This window comes from Oncorhynchus tshawytscha, linkage group LG08 (assembly GCF_018296145.1).
Source record: "Oncorhynchus tshawytscha isolate Ot180627B linkage group LG08, Otsh_v2.0, whole genome shotgun sequence".
NCBI lineage: Eukaryota > Metazoa > Chordata > Actinopteri > Salmoniformes > Salmonidae > Oncorhynchus > Oncorhynchus tshawytscha.
Window position 1 is genome coordinate 25,889,673 of NC_056436.1, and position 27,100 is coordinate 25,916,772.

General features: G+C 42.9%; 1 protein-coding gene across 1 annotated transcript in view; it reads left to right on the plus strand.

Moving 5' to 3' along the window:
• The window catches only part of brf1a (BRF1 RNA polymerase III transcription initiation factor subunit a), a 62,482-nt gene extending 39,558 nt beyond the window's left edge, over nucleotides 1-22,924 (plus strand). Inside the window, exons 15-19 of the mRNA XM_024415440.2 lie at nucleotides 1,377-1,432; nucleotides 2,374-2,642; nucleotides 19,656-19,707; nucleotides 22,207-22,357; nucleotides 22,535-22,924. Coding sequence (XP_024271208.1) covers nucleotides 1,377-1,432; nucleotides 2,374-2,642; nucleotides 19,656-19,707; nucleotides 22,207-22,357; nucleotides 22,535-22,566 — 560 coding nt within the window. The 3' untranslated portion in view covers nucleotides 22,567-22,924. The remainder of the gene's footprint in view (nucleotides 1-1,376; nucleotides 1,433-2,373; nucleotides 2,643-19,655; nucleotides 19,708-22,206; nucleotides 22,358-22,534) is intronic.
• Nucleotides 22,925-27,100: the final 4,176 nt, after the last annotated feature.

The window sequence follows — 27,100 nt, forward strand, 5'->3', positions numbered from 1 at the left end:
GTGCACTTTGGTGAAAATTACATGGATATATTGAAGAAACATCTGCCCACATCATTGGTGGGCAGAACTGAAAAAGCGTGTGCGAGCAAGGAGGCCTACAAACCTGACTCAGTTACACCAGCTCTGTCAGGAGGAATGGGCCAAAATTCACCCAACTTATTGTGGGAAGAATGTGGAAGGCTACCCGACGTGTTTGACTCAAGTTAAACAATTTAAAGGCAATGCTACCAAATACTAATTGTGTGTATGTAAACTTCTGACCCACTGGGAATGTGATGAAAGAAATAAAAGCTGAAGTAAATCATTCTAATATTATTCTGACATTTCACATTCTTAAAATAGTGGTGAACCTAACTGACCTAAGACAGGGAATTTTTACTAGGATTAAATGTCAGGAATTGTGAAACTGAGTTTAAATGTATTTTGCTAAAGTGTATGTAAACTTCCGACTTGTAAACTTCCGCAACTGTATATACTGTATTCTATACTATCTACTGTATCTTAGTCTATGCCGCTCTGACATTGCTCATCCATATATTTATATTTTCTTGATTTCATTAATTTACTTAGATGTGTATTAGGTATTTGTTGTGAAATTGTTTTATATATTACTTGTTAGATATTGCTGCACTGTCGGAACTAGAAGCACGCCCGCAATAACATCTGCTAAACACGTGTATGTGACCAATAAGACAGTTCCCATGGGCACACAAATCCCAGACAATGTAATCTTATGTCATTGCATAATCAAATGCTTCTAACTGAAACTATCGGCATAGTATCATTAACTTATACTTATTGGATGCACATTGGTGTCTAGCTCTAGGCTAGTGATATTGTCGACCGTCAGCTGAGCCAGGAAAGAAAACAAATATTGACAGACAATAATAAAGCAAAATAAATGGCCTACTTCTGGCCCCGGATGGTACGGAGAACATCAGTATCTGTACGCACCTGAAAAACAAAGCAGTGTGCGCTCTGAACAGCTGACTGACAAAAGCAAACGATGATAAATTAAATGCATTGGAATAAAGGCTATTTTGATCACAAACGCATGGTGAAAATGAGGAAGTGCAAAGAAAAATCTATGCATGAAGGAGCTCAGCTGAGGTCAAAATTCAGCACAACTGAGTGGACAGTGCCACCACATAGAAATAAATCATGACAGGTGGGGATGTTAATTTCATTGGAAGCTTTTATTTTCATATTTATGACTGCATTTTAAACAACTAGAAGAATGGTTAAATTAGCATTTATTTAGAGAGCCCCTGTGGCCACAACACACCAGGCACATATTGTAATAAACTGTTTTGTATTGACTCTTTACAAATAACTATATTTCCAATTGAATTCCCCCAATCCATTTATACTTTCAGAAAAGGAAGAGCGGATAGCGAAAGAGAAGGAGCTGGGGATTTACAAGGACAAGAAGGTAAATCCTGACAATCTAAAGCAGCGATTCTCAACTGGTGGGTTGCAACCCAAATTTGGGTCTTGGGAGGTTTTGAATGTGTTGCGAGTGTCTGAATAATACAAATAAACACTTAATTTTTTTGTCAAAGTAAACCAGTCTGAACTTAAACTACTAAAATCAGGTAGAAAGTGTGTATAAATGATAATGAACCTATTTTTTTAATGTTTTTATTTTTTATTTTTCAATCAGTTCTCAATTTAGAATTATTAGCAGTGCCTTTAGTGGATTTGGTTTTTTAAAAATCTCACACCGGTGAGTTTAACATTCTTCATCAAGAATATGGGCGAAGTGGAATTATTGACAATGGAAAAAGGTGGGACTGTTGTTCCTTTGTCATATAATTGGTGCATTTACTGTCAATATAGCATTAAACATTTTCCAGATTGCATTTTGGCAACAACAAAAAATCGTGACAGGATTATTGGATCGCGATAGACAACCTGGTTCAATTTGGGTCCCGAGACTAAACCAGTTGAGAACCACTGGTATAAAGAAGCAGTGATCTTGGGGTGGCCTGGATATATGCTAAGCTGTGCTGTGTCAATGTGTGTGCATGTTTTCCACTAGTGGGTTTATCATTTCACGTCAGTATTTGGCAAGGCCCAGCCTCCTTGTTAGGTCCAACATCTGCTCTCTGGTTTTCACTAGCTGGATTAACTGCAGCGCAATAGATACCTAATGAGGTGTGGAGTCTTTGACAGCACTGATTCAACCACCTTATGCCATGTTGTCCAAATTCACAATCAGCCCCCTCCCATAATACTGCTGCATAGCTAGAGCATCCCTTTGTTGTGCAAAGTATAGTTACAAATGTACATTAAGCTAAAGCACTAATTTGCATAAGTAATTGCATTTGACTGGATACTGAGTGATTTGAAACCCCACTATGTGCCCTGCAGCCCAAGACCTCCAAGAAGCGGGCTCCGATCCATGCAAGCACAGCCGACGAGGCCATAGAGAAGATGCTGGAGCAGAAGAAGATCTCCACTAAGATCAACTACGATATCCTGAAGGAGCTGAATGTCAAGCCATGTGCCAGTCCAGCCCGCCAGACAGCAGAGTCTCCGAAAGGAGCCACCCCTGGAGCCCAGAGGCTGACTGGACGATACCGCAAATCCACCAATGTCCCTCTGAGCCTGGGCACACCACTCAGCAGCCTGGGCAAGAGGTGGGTGAATCAGAACCACAGGGTGACTCAGTCTATCTAATAATACCACTGCTGTTCACTGTCATATATTGTTCAATATATTCAGTATTGGCTGATTAAGCTTCAAGACTGACTGATGGCAGCAGTGTTGAATAAATGGGAGATGAATGGAAATGTGAGTGATGCAACAGTATTTTTGTCCTTCTCTGAGCCTCCTGTCTGTCACTAGGGGCAACATGCCCACTTCCCAGCCTGTTGAAGCGATGTTGCTGCTCTTCTCAATAATGATGAGGCTGCACTTTTCCTCTAGCCTGGAATAATCACCAGCGACAACCAGACAGATGCTTGCGTTCCTTTTTTTAGTTTTTCTGGAAGGCTGTGGACTCACTCAGACTGCCACTCACTCCAATGTGCTTCCCTGAGATTTACCTTTTCTTTCTGCCAGGGTTTGCTTGATCTCATTCTCTCTTTCTTTCCCGCTTTCTCAACACACACATTCAGTATGTTATGATCCACTGTGAGGCTTTCTTCTGAAGTTAATCAGTTTCTTCAGTTTTGACTTTTGACTTTTCTGTTTGCTTGGTATTACTGAAATTGGTTTCCCAACTTTCCATTAAAAAAACTTCCTCAAAAACACTCAATAAATCAAATTTGTGTGGAACCGTCTTGCAGGTGTACAAGTCTTAGACCCAGCTCAGCCTAGACCCAGCTCAGCCTAGAACCAGCTCAGCCTTGACCCAGCTCAGCCTAGAGCCAGCCTTTTAGTGACATCCAGGAGAGCCCCCCTCTTCTGCACTAAGTGTTACTGGAGTCATCTGGTTGCAGCTCCTCCCTTCATCCTACCCTCTCAACCGATTTTCATGAGCTGAAATAAAAGATTGCAGTTGTTTCCAGATAATTTAATCTTTATTTCTCTACCATAAGCCACCTCCATTGTCATTTTTGAGAATTTGTCAGTACGTCCAACCGGCCTCAACCGCAGATCACATGTAACCACACCAGCCCAGGACCTCAACATCTTGCTACTTCACCTGCGGGATCATCTGAGACCAGCAACCTGATTCGTATTTCTGTCTGTAATAAAGCCCTTTTGTGGGGAAAAACTCATTCTGATTGGCTGGGCCTGGCTCCTCAGTGGGTGGGACTTTATGAACTGTAACTCAGTAGAAGTGTTGAAATATAGTATGTTGCGTTTTATATTTTTGTTCAGTATAGTTGCACCAGTCAGAGTAGCCTAGCACTTCTTTAGACAGCTGACGTTTACTGTAGCTTACAGCTCAAGACATCTCCAGTTACGTGTTTTTTTTTCTGCTGTTGAAGAGGGCTTCATGGATGAACCTTTCCCCCCTTTAAGAATTACAATTTTCCCTTCAACTGTCCACCCGTACATTTAAAAAAAAAAATGCATTCATGTCAGTAAATGATTCATGTACATTATGGTTATTGAATCATTCATTGTACACTTTCAACACTTGTTTTTCCTGAATGGAACAGTGTTTTTGCTAGCAGGTAGCTTTTAAGACTCACATCCACTTGCTGAGAAAAATCGGAACTTTGCACTTTAGTTCTGCTTGCTCAACAAAAATAGTTTTAACCACAGGACGGGATCACACCATGGTTTATCCAAACAGTTACTTTTTCTATATCACTATGTTGATAATTTGGCATCTTTGCTGTACCTCAGAAATGGTGACATTCAAATGAAAACATGACTTGCCCATTGACTGCAGAAAGAGTCCTTTCACTGGTTGTTTGACGAGTTCACCATTACTGGGGCTCTGAAAAGGTTGCTGTATGGTTATTTAAAAGGTGAGTCAGGGAGAACTAGAAAAGTGGAGGAGAGCAGTGGCTGACAGTAAGTCCATTGTGCTGCCTGCTTCCAGACCTTACTGACTGCTACACTGAAGCATTGTGCTCCTTCTCACCTTCCTCCAACCACTGCTCTGCTCCCCCATACTCCACTCCACTTAAAGGTTCTTCCCTGTAGGAACCGGCCCCTGGCCCTGCACAGTCTCAAGCCTGCTTTATACAGGGTCTCCCATCCTCGGTCATGGCCAGCCTGGCCTCCAGGGAAGGCCTCTGAGTTCCCCCTTTCCCCAGCCCTTCACCCGGTCACAGGCCTGTACTTTACAGGACTCCCACCCGCCAGTCCTTCAATCCCTCCATCCCTCTCCCTCCATATTCCTCCACGCCTCTCCAGCCAGCTGCCAAACAGGGCCTCCCTGTTCCCTTCATTCCGACTGGAGGCTGGAAAAGCACTCTTCCAGAAATAGCCCAGATAATTGCCCTCCAGTGCTTTTTTTTCTTCCCTCTTCTCCCTCCTTAATCTGTTCCCATTCAAAGCTGTTTTTCTTTCTTCTCTCTTTTTAAAGCCCTTTTCCCCATTCAACTTTTTTGGGAGGAATACTTGACTCCATATTTCACCAAGGGGAGGGGGTTTGTAGGGTTTCGGTCTGTGTTGGGTTTCAGAAGTGTAAATCTAACCCTAAAGTTCTAGTGGAAGCTCTGATCCACAGTCTGGTCTAATGGAGAGGGTTGTGGCAAGAGTTTTTGACCATCGATTTTCTCTCTGCTGCCTGTGAAGAATTAACAACTTTCTCTGCATTTCTATTCAGCCTCTCAGAGCAGGTGTCATCAGCAGAGTAGTGACATCAGATCATCCCCACATGGACCAATATGTTTCACACTTTATTTTCAGTCCACTCTAAAGAATTGTTTTTCTACTAATAGTAGCAGCTCTATTGGGAGAGTATAATCTCCCTCTGGTTTCCAGCCCTTCCCTGGCCTCTCTCTGATCTCCCCCACTGCCCTGCAACCCCTGACTGACTGTGACCACTAAGTATTTCCATGGGATTTCTCTTGATTTGCTTCTCACAGGAACCAACTCTTTGGGTGCCACTGCCAGGCAGTCTCCACCCGTTACAATGCTACAGACCAGAGGGCATCCCATCCTACGTGTAGCATACGTTGGGCTGGACAGGAGGACAATAGACTGCTGGGAAACTGCATATTTTTCTCTGTTGGACATCCAGCTCTGCTAGCAGTAGCTTTCTCTCTTCTAGATTTTCAAACAGTTGTCTACAGCCAAACCTTTGTTCTACTAACGCTTTACCACAACTAATGGGCCAATGAAGGTTGGACATTTTCGGACTAGAGCTCCAAAGTGGGCCGTTTGGACTCCATCCCACAGTATATCCATCCACAGCCCAAGAAGCACCAAGGGAACCGTTGAGATGGGCAGAGTTTATATTAGTCGTAGTTCATTGTTCCACAGCCTGAACCAGTCAAATAGTCTCTCTTGAGTAGTAACGCATGGACTGACGGATGCACTGAGTGCCTTTCTCACTATACATTGTTTTATACTCACCACTCATGTATTAGCACCTGCCTTGGTGACAAAGGGAGCCATCTTGTATCAAAGCACTCAGACAATTATTCTTTCAGTTCTGTGAGCCCAGGGGCATACTAAACAGTGAAAGTGTCTGAACCAGAGTGGTCTGTCTGGAGATCCCAGAGAAGGACTGACTGGCACCAGCCAAATCCTTTTCTCACTACTGCTGGTTTCTCACCCTCTGCCAGTGTGAAGTGCTCATCATCACATAGTGACAGAATCAAATGTTATTTGTCACATGCGCCGAATACAACCGGTGTAGACCTTACCGTGAAATGCTTACTTACAAACCCTTAACCAACAATGGAGTGTTAAGAAGGAAAAAAAGGACAACAATAAAATAGTCAATGTGCGGGGGTACAGGTTAGTCAAGGTAATTGAGGAAATATGTACATGTAGGTAGGGGTAAATTGACTATGCATAGATAAACAGCGAGTAGCAGCAGTATATATTTTTTTAAAGGTGGGGGGGTAGAAGCTGTTCAGAAGCCTTTTGGACCTAGACTTGGCACTCCGGTACCGCTTGCTGTGCAGTAGCTGAGAGAACAGTCTATGACTAGGGTGGCTGGAGTCTTTGTTTGGGAATGCAGCCCAAAGCGTGTGGTAAACTCCATCTAAGGCTAAATACCGGCACAAGACCGATAGTCGACAAGTACCGTAAGGGAAAGTTGAAAATAACTTTGACACCACCTGGTATAGAGGTCCTGGATGGCAGGAAGCTTGGCCACAGTGATGTACTGGGCCGTACACAAACATCTCAGATTATACATTCATATGTAGGGTAAATGCTTTCTTTGTTTCTCATTCACTGTAATCATCTCCCCATTTAATTTGTTATATTACTGATGTAACCTTAACATTATCCTCAAGGGTTCCATCTCTTTTAGTCTCGCTCCTCTCACTCTTGGCTTTAACGATTTTCTTCTAATTATATAGTTGCCATCCCCCAGCTCTAACCAGTTGCCAGCCACTGGCTAGACGCTCTCGTCAATCGCCTTTTCAGCTCCGGCTTAGTCTCATTGGCAGTAAGCTGATTAGAAATGTGTTAAGCCCAGCAGAGACTAATAGTCTAACAGAGAGAGAGTCGGAGATGGACAGCAGTGGTGGGGGAAAGACTGAGGCAGTAAGAAAGAGAGGGAGTGAAAGTGGGAGAGTGTTGGAGTCTCCCCAAGTGTCTCCTGTCTGACCTTTTTAGAGAGGTGGAGGGGGGCGTCACGCCAATAGAGGAGTGCTTCATATGTCCCATTGTCTTTGGAGAGGTGATTTATACATGTCACATCTCCTCTGTCCAAGTAGCCACTCCCCACTGCTGATATCAATGTTCAGAGGGAAAGGGCTCCCTAGGAGGCTGTCGTCATTGGCAGCCGGCTCAATTTCAAACACCAGTTTGACCTCTGAACTTTAAGACAAGATCTGTCCCCTTGCAGGAGGAGGAGCTAGGATCTAGGATAGTGCCTGCATATTTTGGGTTAGTGAGGCTTAAAGTGATCACTGCTTAATCAGAATGAAGGTGTTCTATTTGGGATGTAGAATAACTACAGACTGTTACTATGGAAATATTGACACACTGGGGACCAACAAGTCGATAAGTAGTTTGTCTTTGGATGTAAGCTTTTATGGAACATCTGTAGCCTTAGATTTTAGCCAGACAGATGTATTCTTCTGGGAGGTTTAGAAGCCACAGCTACTGTTAATGTCCTCTGGGCTTTCTCAAAGGCTATGTATAGTTTGTTACTGTGACATCTGACAGTATGGAGGTGTGTGGTGGTGTGGTACAGCTCCCTAATGAAAGAGCAGTGTTACTGTGTGTCTCCCCAAAATGAGCTGAGCTGTGTCCATGCTTACTCCAGTCCAAGGTGTGAGCTCATGGGGGATGAGGTGTGAGAGGGGACATGCCATGGGAGGAAGGATGGAGCGGGACTGGTCTGTGCAGGCATCTCTGTCACTCCTGTCACACCTACACCACCCCTGCCCTCATTAGAGAGGAGACGTCAGACATGTTTTCTTCTGTGAGGGGGAAGTAGATTTTTAGAACATGTTCACTGTTCTAGTTGAGGTGGTGTCGCAATAATGAGTAGTGTTGTCACGATACCAGAATTTTGACTTAGATACCAGGTTGTGTATCATGATACTCAATAACAAAACAATCCCACGGCAAAAAAAACACACATTAGCCAAGTCACAGAATGGCTCTTGATCCAGACAGTCAGACTCAGCTACTGCTCTGTTCAATCGTTGGGCATCTTTTGAGTTCAATATTATTACATTATAATTGTTTTACCTCAAACATTTTCAGAGACAAACATGTATGCATTAATGAATCAATTATACAATCAATTTGACTTTGGTAAAAACAATCTATCTACATCTGAATGGTAATCTCTATTGATAAACTGTGTAAATCTAGATGTAGCCAAGGCCTATTCACAATACAGGTTGATGTATATTCAACAGTGTGCATGCATTGAGTTATTGAGCTTGTTTGGCTGATTTCATGGGATGGGGCTACATATGACAATTTGTTTCCCTTATATTTATTACTTGCAGTGCATTCGGAAAGTATTCAGACCCCTTGATTTTTCCACATTTTGTTATGTTACAGCCTTATTCTAAAATTGATTACATTTATTTTTCCTCATCGATCTACACACAATACCCCATAATGACAGATTTTTGCAAATTCATAAAAAAATGTAACTGAAATATCACTTACAGTACCAGTCTAAAGTTTGGACACCTACTCATTCAAAGATTTTTCTTTATTTTTAGTATTTTCTACATTTTGGAATAATATTGAAGACATAAAAATATGAACTAACACGTATGGAATCATGTAGTCACCAAAAAAGTGTTAAACAAATCCAAATATATTTTAGGTTCTTCAAAGAAGCCAACCTTTGCTTCGATGACAGCTTTGCACATTCTTGGAATTCTCTCAACCAGCTTCACCTGGAATGCTTTTCCAAAAGTGTTGAAGGAGTTCCCACATATGCTGAGCACTTGTTGGCTGCTTTTCCTTCACTCTGCGGTCCAAATCATCCCAAACCATTTCAATTGGGTTGAGGTCAGGTGATTGTGGTGGCCAGGTCATCTGATACAGCACTCTATCACCCGCCTTCTTGCTCAAATAGCCCTTACACAGCCTGGAAGTGTTTTGGGTCATTATCCTGTTGAAAAACAAATGATAGTCCCACTAAGCGCCTAACAGATGGAATGGCGTATTGCTGCAGAATGCTGTGGTAGCCATGCTGGTTAAGTGTGCCTTGAATTCTAAATAAATCACTGACCGTGTCACCAGCAAAGCACCATCACACCTCATCCTCCATGCTTTACGGTGGGAACCACACATGCGGAGATCATCCGTTCGTCTACTCTTGTCTCACAAAGACAAGGCGGTGGGAACAAAAAATCTCGAATTTGGACTCTGTCTAATGTCTTTTGCTTGTGTTTCTTGGTGTTGTGTTTCTTGGCCCAAGCAAGTCTTGTTACTTGAAGTCTGTGAAGCATTTATTTGGGCTCCAATTTCTGAGGCGGGTAACTCTAATGAACTTATCCTCTGCAGCAGAGGTAACTCTGGGTTTTCCTTTCCTGTGGTGGTCCTTTGATGAGAGCCAGTTTCATCATAGCGCTTGATGTTTGCGACTGCATTTGAAGAAACTTTCAAAGTTCTTGATATTTTCCGGATTGACTGACCTTAATGTCTTAAAGTAATGATGGACTGTCATTTCTCTTCACTTATTTGAGCTGTTCTTACCATAGTATGGACTTAGCCCTATTTGGTAAAAGGGCATCTTCTGTATACCACCCCTACCTTGTCACAACACAACTAATTGGCTCAAATGCATTAAGAAGGAAGGAAATTCCACAAATTAACTTTAAACAAGGCTCACCTCTTAATTGAAATGCATTCCAGGTGACTACCTCATGAAGCTGGTTGAGAGAATGCCAAGAGTGTGCAAAGCTGTCAAAATATATTTAGGTTTGTTTAACCCTTTTTGTTGTTGGTTACTACATGATTCCATATGTTATTTAATAGTTTTGATGTCTCCACTGTATTCTACAAAGTATAAAATTGTAAAAAAAATAAAGAACAACCTTGGAATGAGTTGGTGGGTCTGAACTTTTGACTGGTACTGTAAGTATTCAGACCCTTTACTCAGTACTTTGTTGAAGCACCTTTTGGCAGTGATTACAGCCTTGATTCTTCTTGGGTATGATGCTACAAGCTTGGCACACCTGTATTTGGGGTGTTTCTCATGTTCTTGTCTGCAGATCCTCTCAAGCTCTGTCAGGTTTGATGGGGAGCGTTGCTGCACAGCTATTTTCAGGTCTCTCCAGAAATGTTAGGTCGAGTTCAAGTCCGGGCTCGTCGAGGACATTCAGCGACTTGTCCCAAAGCCACTCCTGCGTTGTCTTGGCTGTGTGCTTAGGGTCATTGGGCAGGTAGCCTGTTGGTTAGAGCATTGGACTAGTAACCAAAAAGGTTTCTAGATCGAATCCCCGAGCTAACGAGGTAAGAATCTGTTGTTCTGACCCTGAACAAGGTAGTTAACCCATTGTTCCTAGGCCGTCATTGTAAATAAGAATTTGTTCTTAACTGACTTGCCTAGTTAAATAAAATGTTAAATTGTCCTGTTGGAAGGTAAACCTTTGCCCCAGTCTAAGGTCCTGTGTGCTCTGGAGCAGATTTTCATCAAGGATCTCTCTGTACTTTGCTCCGTTCATCTTTCCTTCGATCCTGACTAGTCTCCCAGTCCCTGCTGCTGAAAAACACCCCACAGCATGCTGCCACCACCATGCTTCACCGTAGGGATGGTGCCAGGTTTCCTCCAGACCAGACGCTTGGCATTCATGCCAAAGAGTCCAATCATGGTTTCATCAGACCAGAGAATCTTGTTTCTCATGGCCTGAGATTCCTTTAGGTTCCTTTTGTCAACCTCCCAAGTGGGCTGTTGTGCAATTCACTGAGGAGTGGCTTCCGTCTGGCCTCTCTGCCATAAATGCCTGATTGGTGGAGTGCTGCAGAGGTAGGAGAAACTTCCAGAAGAACAACTATCTCCACAGAAACTCTGGAGCTCTGTTAGAGTGACCATCGGGCTCTTGGTCACCTCCCTGACCAAGGCCCTTCTCCTCCGATTGCTCAGTTTGGCCAGGTGGCCAGCTCTAGGAAGAGTCCTGGTGCTTCCAAACTTCTTCCATTGAAGAATAATGGAGAATAATGGAGGCCACTGTGTTCTTGGGGGACATTCAATGCTGCAGAAATTGTGTGGTAGCCTTCCCAAGATTCTGTCTCGGAACTCTACGGACAATTCCTTTGACCTCATTGCTTGTTTTTCGCTCTGACATCCACCGCCAACTGTGAGACCTAATATATCATGTCCAATCAATTGAATTGTAGTGTAGTGCTGAGGCATGTAGTTAACACGGTCTGCAGATAGACCTTACTTGTTTGAGACAATAAATTATCTTTGGGAGAAATGTGAGCGGCCAATAAAGTGAATTAATAAAGTTTTGGTGGCAATTATCTTTAAAATCAGCATATTATGTTATGGTTAGCATATTATCACAAACAAAGTACTAGGGAGGTGAACTGATGTCAGCTTTAGCTGTAATCTAGCAAGGAAAGTTTGCCTGTAAAGCTGGAAGCTACTGGTATCTTCTTGCGTTGTAAAGTGTTCTAGCCTGTATTGACATTGTTTTGCAACAGTAATGGTTTCAACATTTCTAAATGCCGTGTCACATTATTCAAGTGTGCAGCATGAGTGGGGATCTAACATGATTCAGCCCAGACTCCCAGTGCTGGGCTAAGTGGAATAGGCAGTGTGGGCTGGCATTATTAGGGGGACATCACCTTCACTGATACAGGCTTTTGATCCGTGGGACACATTTGGTGTACCGAAAGCAACAAAAATTCTAATATCAAATCGTTTTTTATGTTGTAGTATTTAAAAAGTAGCGATGTTTCGGTATACCCTTTGTCACTAATAATGAGTACATGGACTGTTTGGTATTTCTGACATTCTCTGCCTGCCTTTTGGTGTGAGACAGTCTGCTCATCTTTTTTGACTGCATTGTCTGTGTTTTGTGTGATCCTCCTTGTCAGCGTGGTAGTAGTGTCCCTGTAGTGTGTTATTAGTATGATATTAATGCAGTAGTAGTGTGTGTCTGATCCTCCCAGGCTGACTGTGATCATACTGAGCCTGTGATACTCAAAGCCAGGATGGTAGTAGTGAACCTGTAGTACAGTAGTAGCATTTTGATCCTGTCTGTGTGATCAGCCTGTGTTCCTCCCCCCTGGTGGGCATGGTCAGACAGATGCCGTCACTCTACTGGCTAATGCCACCATCCTGAGCCCCGACCACATCCCTCTGACGTGTGTGTGTGTGTGTGTGTGTGTGTGTGTGTGTGTGTGTGTGTGTGTGTATCTAGCCCAGACCCAGAGGCACACGGGAACGCAGGGCCAATCTCCAGGCCACACATGACTTCAAAAAAAGGCCACATATGACCCAATATGTCTCCAACATCCTCTTTAGAGGTCAGAATTCCCCAGGGCCACGCAGAATGATCTCCCTTTCATAAAGCCCATGATCTCCCTTTCATAAATGCCATGTCTGTTATGTAACAAACAAGGCTGGTCTTCTAGCCTAAACAATCATAAACATTGGACCCTCATACACTGTATGAGTTTGTGTTCTTACTCAAGCAGGTATTTTGGTGTGTGGGAGATGTTTCTGTTTGAGTGTGTTGTAGTGAGATGCTAGAGTAGAGTATGAATGGTGTCAGTCCCATGTGGAGCTTCTTTTGGCCCTATCAGTGTCTCATGCTGCCAAGCTCTGCTCTGTCTGTCCCACTTTAGGGTGAATGGACTGTGCTCAGCCTGCCCTGCCAAAGTAGAAACTGGGAGAATAAGTGTGTGTATACTGGAAACGGGCACAGTTTTTTTGTGGGTAGTTTATCTTTATGCATAGTTTGATGGTGAGGAGGGAGGAACTTTGCCTCAGACTTCAGGCCCAGCCTGGAAAATGTCATTTGAAGCCCTGATTTTAAATTTATTTTTATCATAGTCCATATATTTATACCATAGCTTCCTCATATTACTAATTTAACTAATGCATTTTCCATCTCACAACAGTGAATAGATTACCTTATGTGTATAACTGTATGTGCTGGTGCCTCTAAGATCCTGTGTTTGTGGAAGGGACCTATTGGGGAACCCTGCTCACCCAGTCCTGTCTAGTACAAGGTCTGTAGGCTAGCACCACTAAGCCCAGAATAGGCTGGTGCTGCTGGATGCTTTTCTAATAAGCTCTGACAAAGGGAGTGAAGATGCCATGCTTGCTGAACAGTGAACACACACACCCTCTCCTCCACCCTCCTCCTTGTAAAACAGATTAATTAAAAGTGCTCTCTCTCCACTCTTATCAGTGTGAGTAAGGCACTTACAGTAAGCCCCCAGGGGAGTGGGTCTCACCAGGGGGGGGCAGAGGGTGGGCAGGCAGGGGGGGCAGAGAGCCTCCAAGAGATTTTAATTTCATCCACTGGAGATATTCTTCCCCAGGAATTACTGCTGCTGTTGGCACCCTTCTGCCTGTTAGTCTCTTGCCCTCTTAGAATTGAAGTCAATTCATAGGGCTTTATTGGAATGGGAAATGTGTACGAAGTGCAGCTCAGTTTCCACCTAATTTTGTGGGCGGTGTGCACAGCCTGTCTTGAGAGCCAGGTCTGCCTACGGCGTCCTCTCTCAATAGCAAGGCTATGGTCACGGAGTCTGTACATAGTCAAAGCTTATCTTGATTTTGGGTTTGTCACGGTGGTCAGGTATTCTGCCTCTGTGTACTCTCGGTTTAGGGCCAAATAGCATTCTAATCTTCTCTGTTTTTGTTCATTCTTTCCAATATGTTAAGTAATTCTATTTTTTTCTGCCTGTGTGTCTGCCTGTCTGTTAGAATATACAGTTGAAGTTGGAAGTTTTAAATGCACCTTAGCCAAATACATTTAAACTCCATTTTTCACAATTCCTGACATTTAATCCTAGTAAAAATTCCCTGTTTTAGGTCAGTTAGGAACACCACTTTATTTTAAGAATGTGAAATATCAGAATAATAACAGAGAATGATTGCTTCATTTCAGATTTGATTTCTTTCATCACATTCCCAGTGGGTCAAAAGTTTACATATACACTCAATTAGTATTTGGTAGCATTGCCTTTAAATTGTTTAACTTGGGTCAAACGTTGCGGATAGCCTTCCACAAGTTTCCCACAATAAGTTGGGTGAATTTTGGCCCATTCCTCCTGACAGAGCGGGTGTGACTGAGTCAGGTATGTAGGCTTCCTTGCTCGCACACGCTTTTTCAGTTCTGCCCACAAATGTTCTATAGGATTGAGGTCAGGGATTTGTGATGGCCACTACAATATCTTGACTTTGTTGTCCTTCAGCCATTTTGCGACAACTTTGGAAGTATGCTTGGTCATTGTCCATTTGGAAGACCCATTTGCGATCAAGCTTTAACTTGATGTTTAACTGATGTCTTGATGTTGCTTCAATATATCCACATAATTTTCCTACATCATGATGCCATCTATTTTGTGATGTGCACCAGTGCCCCCTGCAGCAAAGCACTCCCTCAACATGATGCTGCCACCCCCATGCTTCACGGTTGGGATGGTGTTCGTCAGCTTGCAAGCCTCCCCCTTTTTCCTCCAATCATAATGATGGTAATTATGGCCAAACAGTTCTATTTTTGTTTCATCAGACCAGGGGACTTTTCTCCAATGTACGATCTTTGTCCCCATGTGCAGTTGCAAACCGTAGCCTGGCTTTTTTATGGCGGTTTTGGAGCAGTGGCTTCTTCCTTCAGGTTGTGTCGATTTAGGACTCGTTTTACTGTTGATATTAGAGGTTGACCGATTAATCGGAATCGCCGATTAATTAGGGCCGATTTCAGGTTTTCATAATTAGGGATGATGCGAATTTTCGCAGCTTTTTGTAAAAAATCGCGCAACATTTCAACGTCCTGCTACTCATGCCAGGAATATAGTATATGCATATGATAAGTGTGTGTATAGAAAACACTCTGAAGTCTCTAAAACTGGTTAAATTGTGTCTGTGGCTATAACAGAACATGTTTAGGAGTAAAAATCCCAGGGAAAACTGTTCACCAAAAACACAAAAAAAATTATTCATCCGCCAGTCAATGTATTGTCTAAGGCGATAGAAAATAAATGAGGTTCCCATTACAACGCCTACAGCTTCCACACGATGTCGCCAGTACTGGCATTTCATGGCTGGTTTATCCTTGGTGAGATGACGTATAGGCACTTCCTGTCTTGGGGCGCACTGGAGGATGTTATGAAAGTGGAAAAATGGACGATGATTTCAAGACTTGCTGCTATCGAATACAGATTGCCCCGTGATCAATTTGATCGATTATTAAAGTTTATTAATACCTAAAGTTGGTTTACAAAAGTAGTTTGAAGTGATTTGTAAAAGTTTATAGGCAACTTTTGTAATTTTAAAAAGTGACGTTGCGTCTTGTAAACATTAATTTTCCTGGATCAGACCGGCCTTCATAAAATGACATTTTGGGTGTACAATGACGGCTTTAATCGGGAAAAAGACCCAATTGTGATGTTTATGGGACGTATAGGAGTGCCAACAAAGAAGCTCGTCAAAGGTAATGAATGTTTTCTATTTTATTTCTGCGTTTTGGGTAGCGCCGGCTACCGCTAAATCTTTTGTTTAGGTCTCGTTCAGGTATTTCGGGGGGTGCATGCTGTCAGATAATAGCTTCTCATGCTTTCGCCGAAAAGCATTTTACAAATCTGACATGTTGGCTAGATTCACAACGAGTGTAGCTTTAATTGAGTACCTTGCATGTGTGTTTTAATGAAAGTTTGAGTTTTATCGAGTACTACAGGTGGCGCTCTGAAATTGCATGGATTTAGGTTCCTTCACAGGAACTAAATGCCGCATCATCCCTAAGAGGTTTCATAACAATCGGAAATCGGTATTTTTGGACACCGATTTGGCCGATTTAAAAAAAAAATAATAATTTGACACCTTTTATTTAACTAGGCAAGTCAGTTAAAAACACATTCTTATTTTCAATGACTGCCTAGGAACGGTGGGTTAACTGCCTCGTTCAGGGGCAGAACGACAGAATTTTATCCTGTCAGCTCGGGGGATTCAACCTTACAGTTAAACTAGTCCAACGCTCTAACCACCTGATTACATTGCACTCCACGAGGAGACTGCCTGTTACGCGAATGCAGTAAGCCAAGGTAAGTTGCTAGCTAGCATTATACTTATCTTATAAAAAACTATCAATCAATCATAATCACTAGTTAACTACACATGGTTGATTGTGTTATTACTAGTTTATCTAGCGTGTCCTGCGTTGCATATAATCGATGTGGTGCATATCATTGCTCCAATGTGTACCTAACCATAAACATCAATGCCTTTCTTAAAATCAATACACAGAAGTATATATTTTTAAACCTGCATATTTCGCTAAAAGAAATCCAGGTTAGCAGGCAATATTAACCAGGTGAAATTGTCACTTCTCTTGCGTTCATTGCACGCAGAGTCAGGGTATATGCAACAGTGTGGGCTGCCTAATTTGCCATAATTTTACGTAATTATGACATAACATTGAAGGTTGTGCAATAGATTTATGGATGCCACCCGTGAGATCAAATACGGAACGGTTCCGTATTTCACTGAAAGAATAAACGTCTTGTTTTAGAGAGAGTTTCTGGATTCGACCTTATTAATGACCTAAGGATCGTATTTCTGTGTGTAATCATGTTATAACTAAGTCTATGATTTGCTAGAGCAGTCTGACTGAGCGATGGTAGGCAGCAGCAGGCTCGTAAGCATTCATTCAAACAGCACTTTCGTGCGTTTGCCAGCAGCTGTTTATGACTTCAAGCCTATCAACTCCTGAGATTAGGCTGGTGTAACCGATGTGAAATGGCTAGCTAGTTAGCGGGGTGCGCTCTAATAGCGTTTCAAACGTCACTCGCTCTGAGACTTGCAGTGGTTGTTCCCCTTGCTCTGCATGTGTAACGCTGCTTCGAGGGTGGCTGTTGTGTTCCTGGTTCGAGCACAGGTAGGAGCGAGGAGAGGAAGGGAAGCTATACTGGCAATACTAAAGTGCCTATAAGAACACCCAATAGTCAAAGGTTAATGAAATACAAATGGTATAGCGAGAAATAGTCCTATAATTCCTATAATAACTACAACCTAAAACTATTGAAGACTCATGTTAAAAGGAACCACCAGCTTTCATATGTTCTGAGCAAGGAACTTAAACCTTAGTTTTTTTACAGGGCACATATTGCACTTTCACTTTCTTCTCCAACACTTTTTGTTTTTGCATTATTTAAACCATATTGAACATGTTTCATTATTTACTTGAGGCTAAATTGATTTTGATGTATTATATTAAGTTAAAATAAGTTCATTCAGTATTGTTGTAATTGTCATTATTACAAATACATGTAAAAAATTGTCTGATTAATCAGTATCGGCTTTTTTTGGTCCTCCAATAATCGGTATCGGCGTTGAAAAATCATAATCGGTCGACCTCTAGTGGATATAGATACTATTTTATTTTACCTTATTTAACTAGGCAAGTCAGTTAAGAACAAATTCTTATTTTCAATGATGGCCTAGGAACAGTGGGTCAACTGCTTTGTTCTGCCCCTGAACGACAGATTTTTTTACCTTGTGAGCTCGGGGACTCAATCTTGCAACCTTTCGGTTACAAGTCCAATGCTCTAACCACTAGGTTACCTGCTGCCCCCACTTTGGTACCTGTTTCCTCCAGCATCTTCACATGGTCCTTTGCTGTTGTTCTGGGATGGATTTGCACTTTTCACACAAGTACGTTAACCTCTAGGAAACAGGACACGTCTCCTTCCTGAGCGGTATGAAGGCTGCGTGGTCCCATGGTGTTTATACTTGCGTATTATTGTTTGTACAGATGAATGTGGTACCTTCAGGCGTTTGGAAATAACTCCCAAGGATGAACCAGACTTGTGTAGGTCCACAATTTTTTTTCTGAAGTCTTGGCTGATTTCTTTTGATTTTTCTCATGATGTCATGCAAAGAGGCACTGAGTTTGAAGGTAGGCCTTGAAATACATCCACAGATACACCTCCAATTGACTCAAATGATGTCAATTAGCCTATCAGAAGCTTCTAAAGCCATGACATCTTTTTCTGGAATTTTCCAAGCTGTTTAAAACTTGTTATGGACTAGGTCCCTGTGGCGGGATCAAATCAGCGGAAATTTTAGAGCGCCACCTAATAGTTTTCGATAAAACTCAAACTTTCATTAAAACACACATACAAGGTACTGAATTAAAGCTACACTCGTTGTGAATCTAGCCAGCAAGTCAAATTTGTAAAATGCTTTTCGGCGAAAGCATGAGAAGCTATTATCTGATAGCATGCACCCCCCAGAATACCAGACCGTCAACAAAACAACAGATTTCGCTGGCGCTACCCAAAACGCAGAAATAAAATATAAAACATTCATTACTTTTGACGAGCTTCTTTCTTGGCACTCCTATATGTCACATAAACATCACAATTGGGTCTTTTTCCCGATTTAAATCCGTCATTGTATACCCAAAATGTGATTTGCTGAAGACCGGTCTGATCCAGAAAAATGCCCCTTTACAAGACGCAGCGTCACTTTTTAAAATTACAAAAGATGCCTATATAATTTTACAAATCACTTCAAACTACTTATCTAAACCAACTTTAGGTATTAATAAACGTTAATAATCTATCAAATTGATCACGGGGCGATCTGTATTCGATAGCAGCAAGTCTTGAAATCATACTCCATGTTTTCACTTTCATAACATCCTGTGGTGAGCCCCAAGAAAGGAAGTGCTTATACGTCACCAAACCAAGGATAAAGCAGCCCCAAAATGACAGCATTGGCGACATCGTGTGGAAGCTGTAGGCGTTTACAGGGGATCCCCATGTATTTTCTTCAGCCTTAGACAATACATTGACTGGCGGATGAATATTATTTTTGTGTTTTTGGTGAACAGTTTTTCGAAGGATTTTGACTCCTAAACACGTTCTGTTATAGCCACAGACACGATTTAACCAGTTTTAGAGACTTCAGAGTGTTTTCTATACACACACACTCATATGCATATACTATATTCCTGGCATGAGTAGCAGGACGCTGAAATGTTGCGCGATTTTTAACAAAAAGCTGCGAAAATTCGCAGCCTCCTTAACAGCAGTCAACTTAGTGTATGTAAACTTCTGACCCACTGGAATTTTGATACAGTGAAATAATCTCTCCGTAAACAATTGTTGGAAAAAATTACTTGTCATGCACAAAGTAGATGTCCTAACCGACTTGCCAAAACTATAGTTTAACAAGAATTTTGTGAAGTGGTTGAAAAACAAGTTTTAATGACTCCAACCTAAGTGTATGTAAACTTCCAACTTCAACTGCATCTCTCTCTGTGTTCTGTCTGTTAGAATATCTCTCTCTCTCCCTCTGTGTCGGTCTGTCGCTCCAGCCTTTATGTCCTTTTTCTGAACGGTCATCTCTGCCATTCATTGCAGCCACGTGGTCTGTTCTTCAAAGTTTTTGTTTCACTCAGGTTACGGCCCTTCATATCAGGACACCCCCCTAAGAAGCTGGCTCTAGACCAGGTAAGATGTTTACATGCTTTTGTCTCTTACACACACTCACACTTTTACTATCGCTAAGGGTATCCAGATTTCCATACCGTGTCTGTGCCATCCCGGGATATACGGTATTACCGGTAGTGCACACAAGGGGTGCTATTGAAAAATATATTTTAAAAAAGTCACTTACCAGAATGCTAAGAAGTACTAAGAAGTTCTCATAGCAGATGCTAGGTAAATGGTAACGAGCACTTGCAAACATTTACTACTAGGACAGACAACCCAGCTCATAAAGTTATGCAAGTATCTCAAAACGCAGATTGCAGCACACACAAAACATATATTAGGCAGCAGGAATCTTAATCCAGGAGGGGATTGCCTCTGCTGCTGTTACCAAGAAGCTTGATCTTGCAAGTTAGCAACGTTAGCAAAACCCATTTAGAGATAATTTATTTGGCACATCTTAGTTAATATATAAGTGATATAGCTGACAGGCTCTGTCGCAGCCGGCCGCGACCGGGAGGTCCGTGGGGCGACGTACAATTGGCCTAGGGAGGGTTTGGCTGGTAGGGATATCCTTGTCTCATCGCGCACCAGCGACTCCTGTGGCGGGCTGGGTGCAGTGCGCGCGAACCAAGGTTGCCAGGTGCACAGTGTTTCCTCCGACACATTGGTGCGGCTGGCTTCCGGGTTGGATGCACGCTGTGTTAAGTTGTGTTTCGGAGGACGCATGGCTTTAGACCTTTGTCTCTCCCGAGCCCGTACGGGAGTTGTAGCGATGAGACAAGATAGTAATTACTAACAATTGGATACCACGAAATTGGGGAGAAAAAAAACGGGGTAAAATTTTAAAGAAAGAAGCTGTATAAAAATTGTTTTGCCTGTATTGAAAAACCATTCCGTGGCTTTTTCGAAAGGCTATATACGGTATACCGCCCAAGCCTACTATCGCTAACACTATATCTTGAGAAAAAAAGGGGGGAAAGGAATCATGACCTATGGTTTTCACCCATTTTGAATGTTATATCTTCATAGGATGCAAAACTCATCTTATTTCTGCCTGCTTGCACGATGATGGCTCAGATACACATGAAAACATGAAATGACCCTGGAAATCGATAGAACGTTGCTCAGAGATGCAGAAATACGATATAATATTCAAATTGGGTGAGTCTTTTCTTTAAGCAACCCTTTAGTCTCCTATGGACCGGGGGGGAAGAGACTTTCTTCAGCAGCAGGCTCACTAATGGGAGAGGACTGCGGCCATGTCCCGCTGAGTTGTTCACATGCATTCAAGCGGTGTGTGCTGGAAAGTACAGGAGGGAGCCTCACTTTCTCCTGCACCCACTCTTCATCCGTCTGCTGCTGTGTCTCGCTCCATTCCCTTCTTTTGCTCGCTGTCTCTCACTCATGTGGTGTTGGCAGCCATGAATGGAATCTCCCAGTGCAGGCTACAGCAACCAGGAAGAAAACATTTGCCACGAGGGGCTGGGTCAACAAAGCTTGTTACTAAGCAACCCCTCACCACCCCCTGGGAACTGGCATCAAATGGCTTCTCTGATTGGTTGGGGCCGGGTTTGCTTGGAATTCATGTTATGTAAGGAAAGGAAAAGGAGCACAGAAGAGAGAAAGGAGATGTGTGCTTTGCTGTTGCCTGGCAGTTTTTCTGGTTCTCTTTGTATTTCCAAAACAAATGTCCAAGGAGTAAATGGCACTTTGAGTTACCCAGTGCAGTGCTTCTGCCTAACAGTCTTGGCAATAAATGTCTGTTTCAACGTCAAGCTCAGAGAAACTGGCAGGCTCCTGTGATAAACCTCTGCAATAGAATAGAGACTAGCCTAATTTCACTGTTCCTGGCTTTAAAGCTGAGAGGCTAGTCAAGTTCATCAAGCCCTTCCCCCAGTGTAAGCTATGGCAGAGAACCACTGACTCATCACACTGTTATGACTGACCTGATTCCACCAAGGTCACCCAGTTCTCTCACCTTTAAAACTGTCCGGGGTCAAGATTGTTGAATCAGTATGTCTTCTCATTCCCTCTGAAAGGCTCTTTCAGCACTCCCTGCCTCTCCTATAGCTCCTTCCCAGGACTCAGACCCTTCCTCACCACCCAGTGGCCACCCACCCACTAATTAATCTGGAGAATAATTTATATAATTTTTTCTTCCTCCTTTTGATGATAATTAATGAGACTTCCAGCTCCTATTATGAGGAGACATTTTCCGCACTAGGAGGCTAGGCCCAGCAGGGTGACCATGAAGGGATGGAGAGAGGGAGGGAAGAGAGCCCAGCAGGAGCTTAAACACACTGCTGCAGAGGGAGCTGAAATGGGTCTCCGTCACACTGTGGATCCCCCACCTGCCTCGCCCACACCCACATGCAGTAGGACTCGGATGGGATGGGGGGGGGGTCAGGCTAGCTATAACCTCCGTATTGAACATCTATTCAGGCTTTCAGGCTCAGTGTGCAGAATCATATTACTAGTTGGACTGATATAGTGGATTTTTCCTTATTGTTTCCTTAGATAGCCATCCCCCTGCCAGTGGCCTCTGAGGTGTTGCCCCACTCTGTGCTGGTCGAGAGTGGGCCTGTGGTCTATGACGATGTGGCAGATGAGGAAGAGGAGGATGAGGAGGAGCCCTGCGTCAGCGCCATGGAGCTGCTGGGAGGCAACGGTCAGTAAGATAGATACTTCAAACTAGCCTGTTAGCCAGATCTCTTGATCGGCATTATCCAACTCATCTTGCATTGGTTGGGTTGCCATGTTGTCTGGCTACCAGGGTGTCTACATATGTTTGAAAACATGTATTTTGAGAGCAGTTGAGTAATCATTTGGTCTTCTTTTACTCCAGAGTATGGATGTGATGATGATGATGGTTTCTAGCACTACTGGGTTTGGCCTGTTTGTCTGGACCGTTGTGCTACTCCAACCCCTTGTCCCATTTGGAGAGAGTGACTCATTGATTGAGACAGCGGAGACAGCTTTCATGCTCGCAGAATGGTGAAGAGGATGGAGATGATGACAGGATCCATTTCTTCTCAGGATATCTCCTTTATCTAGGAAAGAGATTATGGGTAGTATTGAGCTGGATCGAACAAAGAGACTAACCGCAATGTCTCATCCTACATTTCACGTCACTCAAGTATACACTACCATTCAAAAGTTTGGTCACTTCGAAATGTCCTTGTTTTTGAAAGAAAAGCACCTTGTTTCCCCATTAAAATAACATCAAATTGATCAGAAATACAGTGTAGGCATTATTGTTGTAAATGACTATTGTAGATAGTGGCCCCAAACTTTTGAACGGTAGTGTATGTTGACTTTGCCTTGTTGACCCCCCCCCCCCTCTCTCTATCATGGATAAGTATGTCTGTAATTACATGAAAGTGAAGTACACTACCTAATGTGTGGGGAACAGTCATAACAGATAGGTATTAGTCCAATCAGTATTTCAAAAATCATGTATGAAAGAAGCTGTATGCAAGCTTGCGTCTGAAGCCAAAGTATTGCTATAATCATGCCTTGAATATGTAAAATCATATGGAGTATGTTTCAGTTTAAATGCTCATGTTAATCGAGGTGATGAAGTTGCATTCAGCCAATGAAGTCTTGAAACCTGTATTATAGGATTAGGTCAATTTGAACTGGTAGCATTTTGGATTTCTTTTTCAACAGCTGCTATTTATTTAATGTGGTATGATTTCTCATCATTTGTTTTATGGAGAAGAATTCTGCAAACTATTTTGGACTGGATAATCACTAAAGTGTTAAAGCTGGAATCCATAGCGGTGATACTGCCACGTCCGTTTGGGGTATTACAACAACAAAGACATTACGTCAAACAACACTTTTTTTTTCTTCTCGTAAATCATTGCACGTGCCTAAGAACAGCATTGTATGTACTACGATTTTTTTTTTTTTCTACTATGATGCAGGATTGCTTGCCTACCGCACATCTCAGCTTTAATTAATTGTACAAAAAGCTGCCAAATATATTCATTGTTGATGATCAACTATGCAATGTTATCCATTCCAAATGAATGACATTGCGTTATGGATTTATTTTGTAAATGCGCTTTTAGAATTTTATTTGGAAAATGTTGACTGGGAGGATCACTGGTGGTTTGTTCACTGTGCTGACACAACTGTATGTTAGGATGTGGCTAATGTTCACAGCCTCTCCTTCCACTGCTGCTACTGTATATAGACGGGTTGGTTGATTAGCAACAAAACCGACGTGTGCAAAACTATGGGGAGAACCAGGTTGGCTTAGATTGTTGACAAACTATATTTTGTCTACAGTGTTATTGAAAACATAAATACATTTGCACAATGATCACTACGTCGTTGGTTAGCTAGCTAGCACATTTTTGGCCATATTAGCATAGATGTGACATCAGTGAAAACTTAAAAACAAGACATGGTATCAAGAATGAAATATAACTAGCTGAACAAGCCACCGACAGTTCCCCACATGGCAGTTTCTTGTCATTGTTGCTAGCTATCTGGCCATCCAGAATCACAACAGACTTCTGCCCCATTTTGAAGTGTGCACATCCTTTTTGTGACGTCAACTAACCCGTCTGTGTTGAAGGTTACCTTGTTTTGCATTGACTGTCTCAGTAAAGCTCCTACCAACAGGAAACTTTTGTTCTTATTCTCTTTTCTAATTTGTCTACTATCATCTTTTCGTCGTGTATTGATATGTGTTAGAACTGCTTTTGACATGAATACATGAAACGACAGGGTTTAGTGACCATTCTCCTCTAAATGTGACATCAACAGAGTTAAATGGTACAGTAACTTAGCTGCTGGCTAAAAGGCATCCTCATCCTAGCATCTCCAAATGAATAAAGCAAGGTTTAGAGAAGGTAACCATTTTTTTTCTGTCCTTTTTATAGTGGTGTTGGTTTTCAAGGCTATCAGATATCACCCTTGGCAGAGGTGTACAGTTAACTTTATGGAGAGGTCTGGGTCTCCTCGCCCCCGCCCATCAAACCCTGTCACTGAGAGGGTCTGGTCTGGCTGGGCTGACATGTTAGAACATTACCACACCTCACCTCAGAGGCACGTCATCCTCTTCTCTCTTCATTGCCAGCTGAACCCAACCTCTCACTCAGATGGGGGCTTTACAGCACCATTGTGTGTAGATATCACATTTAACTCCTCCAGAGCCATCAAAGCCTGGAGCGTCGGCTATTTTTCAGCTTTTTTCAGTATAATTTTGCGACCTCGTCTGATATACTGTTTTATGATATGTAAAATGGCCGCCCTGTCAAGTAATCTTTGTGAAACAGGTTTAGGATTAATATCACCCACTCCCCTTCTTACAGTGGCCCTAAGGTGCAAACCAGCTTTCAAAATAATAGGCTGCGAAGTTTGGTAAAAGGCTTCGAAATATGTCCGGTTCTGAAGTTTGGCCTGAATTAGCCCAAGTTCAGGTCATTGTTTTTTAAATTCATATGGTTGTTTTTTTTCCCCTATTTGGTAAAGTTTCACGTAACCACTTTGCTGGAAACAGGCAGGGAGCAGGTCTCAAACCCTCGGCCTTCTAGCCCGAAGTCCAGGGCACTATCGACTGCCCCAACAGCATGCTCAAGCAGCAGAGTAGATATCAGCACTTACAACTCTGGTAACTATCGGTTTATAACTCCAGTTCTATGAGTAGAGCGGAGCCCCATAGGGGAGCTCTGCACCTAGTGGATTACCCCGCTGCCTAGGCAGCGAACAGACTGAGAAATTATGCACACACCTGCAGCTAATAGGAGTACAGGTGTCCCAATATAAGGGGATGCTTCCCCACAAACAGCCTCCTGAAAAATTATCTTCAGCGAGAATGGGGGTTGGCAGGGCCTTAAGTCCTATGGGGCTCCGCTCCACTCCTAGAACTAATAGGTCTAATCCACCCTACTCAGTCCAGAGACACCGCCAATGACTAGTGGGTAGATAAAACAGAATGAGCTATACTAATCTGTACAAGCAGATCGATGAACTCAAACTCTAAGTATTAAAGATTGGTCTAATAGTACTGTAACACCAGTTACAGAAACTATATCCCTAATCATTCTGCCCAAACACAGTCATAGACTTGTGGGTAAGATACAACAGATGAACCCCCAGCCAGGAGTCATGTCATGTAGTCATTCTAATAAGAGAAAGCAGACCTGATGGAAACCCTGTCCATTGATCCTACGTTTTCCGCCTTAGTTCTAGCCTTCCCATCAGAAAAGATGAGTACAGGCTGAACCAATTTAGAAGACCTACTCACTGATTTCTCAGAGTAACCCGCCACACTCAATCCATAGGCAAAGCCAATGATTTGTGGGCAGATAATAGAATATGGGCCAACTACTCTGCCTAAGGAGATAGATGATACCTCTATTCCATACATTTCAGTGACCAGTTTTTAATAGTAAAGTAATACTAGTTACAGCACTATTTCCCTCATCACTCCGCCCCTACACAGTGATACACTGGTGGGCAGTCTAAACATTCCCTGCTGTACTGACAGTGTCAGACAAAGGTCATGTCGCACGTGTCTCACTCCCTGACAAAAAAGAGTGGACCTAATGGGAACCCTGCCCAATCATCCTGCATCTTTTCTTAACTGAAGTTCTCCCTTCAGCCATGCTGAGCACAGAACGAGCTAGATAGCTAGACGACATGTCTAACAGGTAGAGTTGGATAAAAGGAGACGGTGACGACCCCGACGCCGCTGCTCAAATATCCTCTACCGCTGTTCCTCTGAAAGGAGACTCCGTTACTCCATGAGTGGAGTGGGCTCTGACGCCCTGAGGCAGTGCCCACCCTGTCGCCTCATAAGCCATCTCAATGCCTTCGCAAAGCCAATATGAGAACCGCTGTTTTGAAAGTAGTCTACCAAGTATACTAGCACCGTGACACAAACAGCTGAGGCGATGACCTAATTATCACCATGTGCTGCACTTAGCACGCGAAGGCGCACACCGGGCACAGGCGATGAAGCCTCTGCTCTCTGCTCTGCATGGGGGAGGGGGGGGAGGGAGAAGGCCCATAATTCAACGGACTGTGACCTATATGGGCTCTTAATAATCTTCAGCATAAATCCCGGGTTAGGATGTGACACCGTTCTGCTCAAGTCGCCATTGATGGCAAGGCAGTCATGTCTCGTCAAAAGAGCACACAAATCACTGACACCCTTGGCTGTAGTCAAGGCAAGCAACAGTGCCGTCTTCAGAGACCACATCATGAGGGGGATTTGATTCAATGGCTCGAACGGCATCTCGCGGAGCGCCTCGAGTACCAAAGTTAAATCCCACTGGAGCAGCGTGGCTCTAGCTGCTGGCCTAAGCCGCCACGTTCCCAATAGAAACCGTTTCATTAGAGGGTGGCTGAAGACAGTCTCTGCCAAACCCCTCATGACAAGCTGAAATCACTG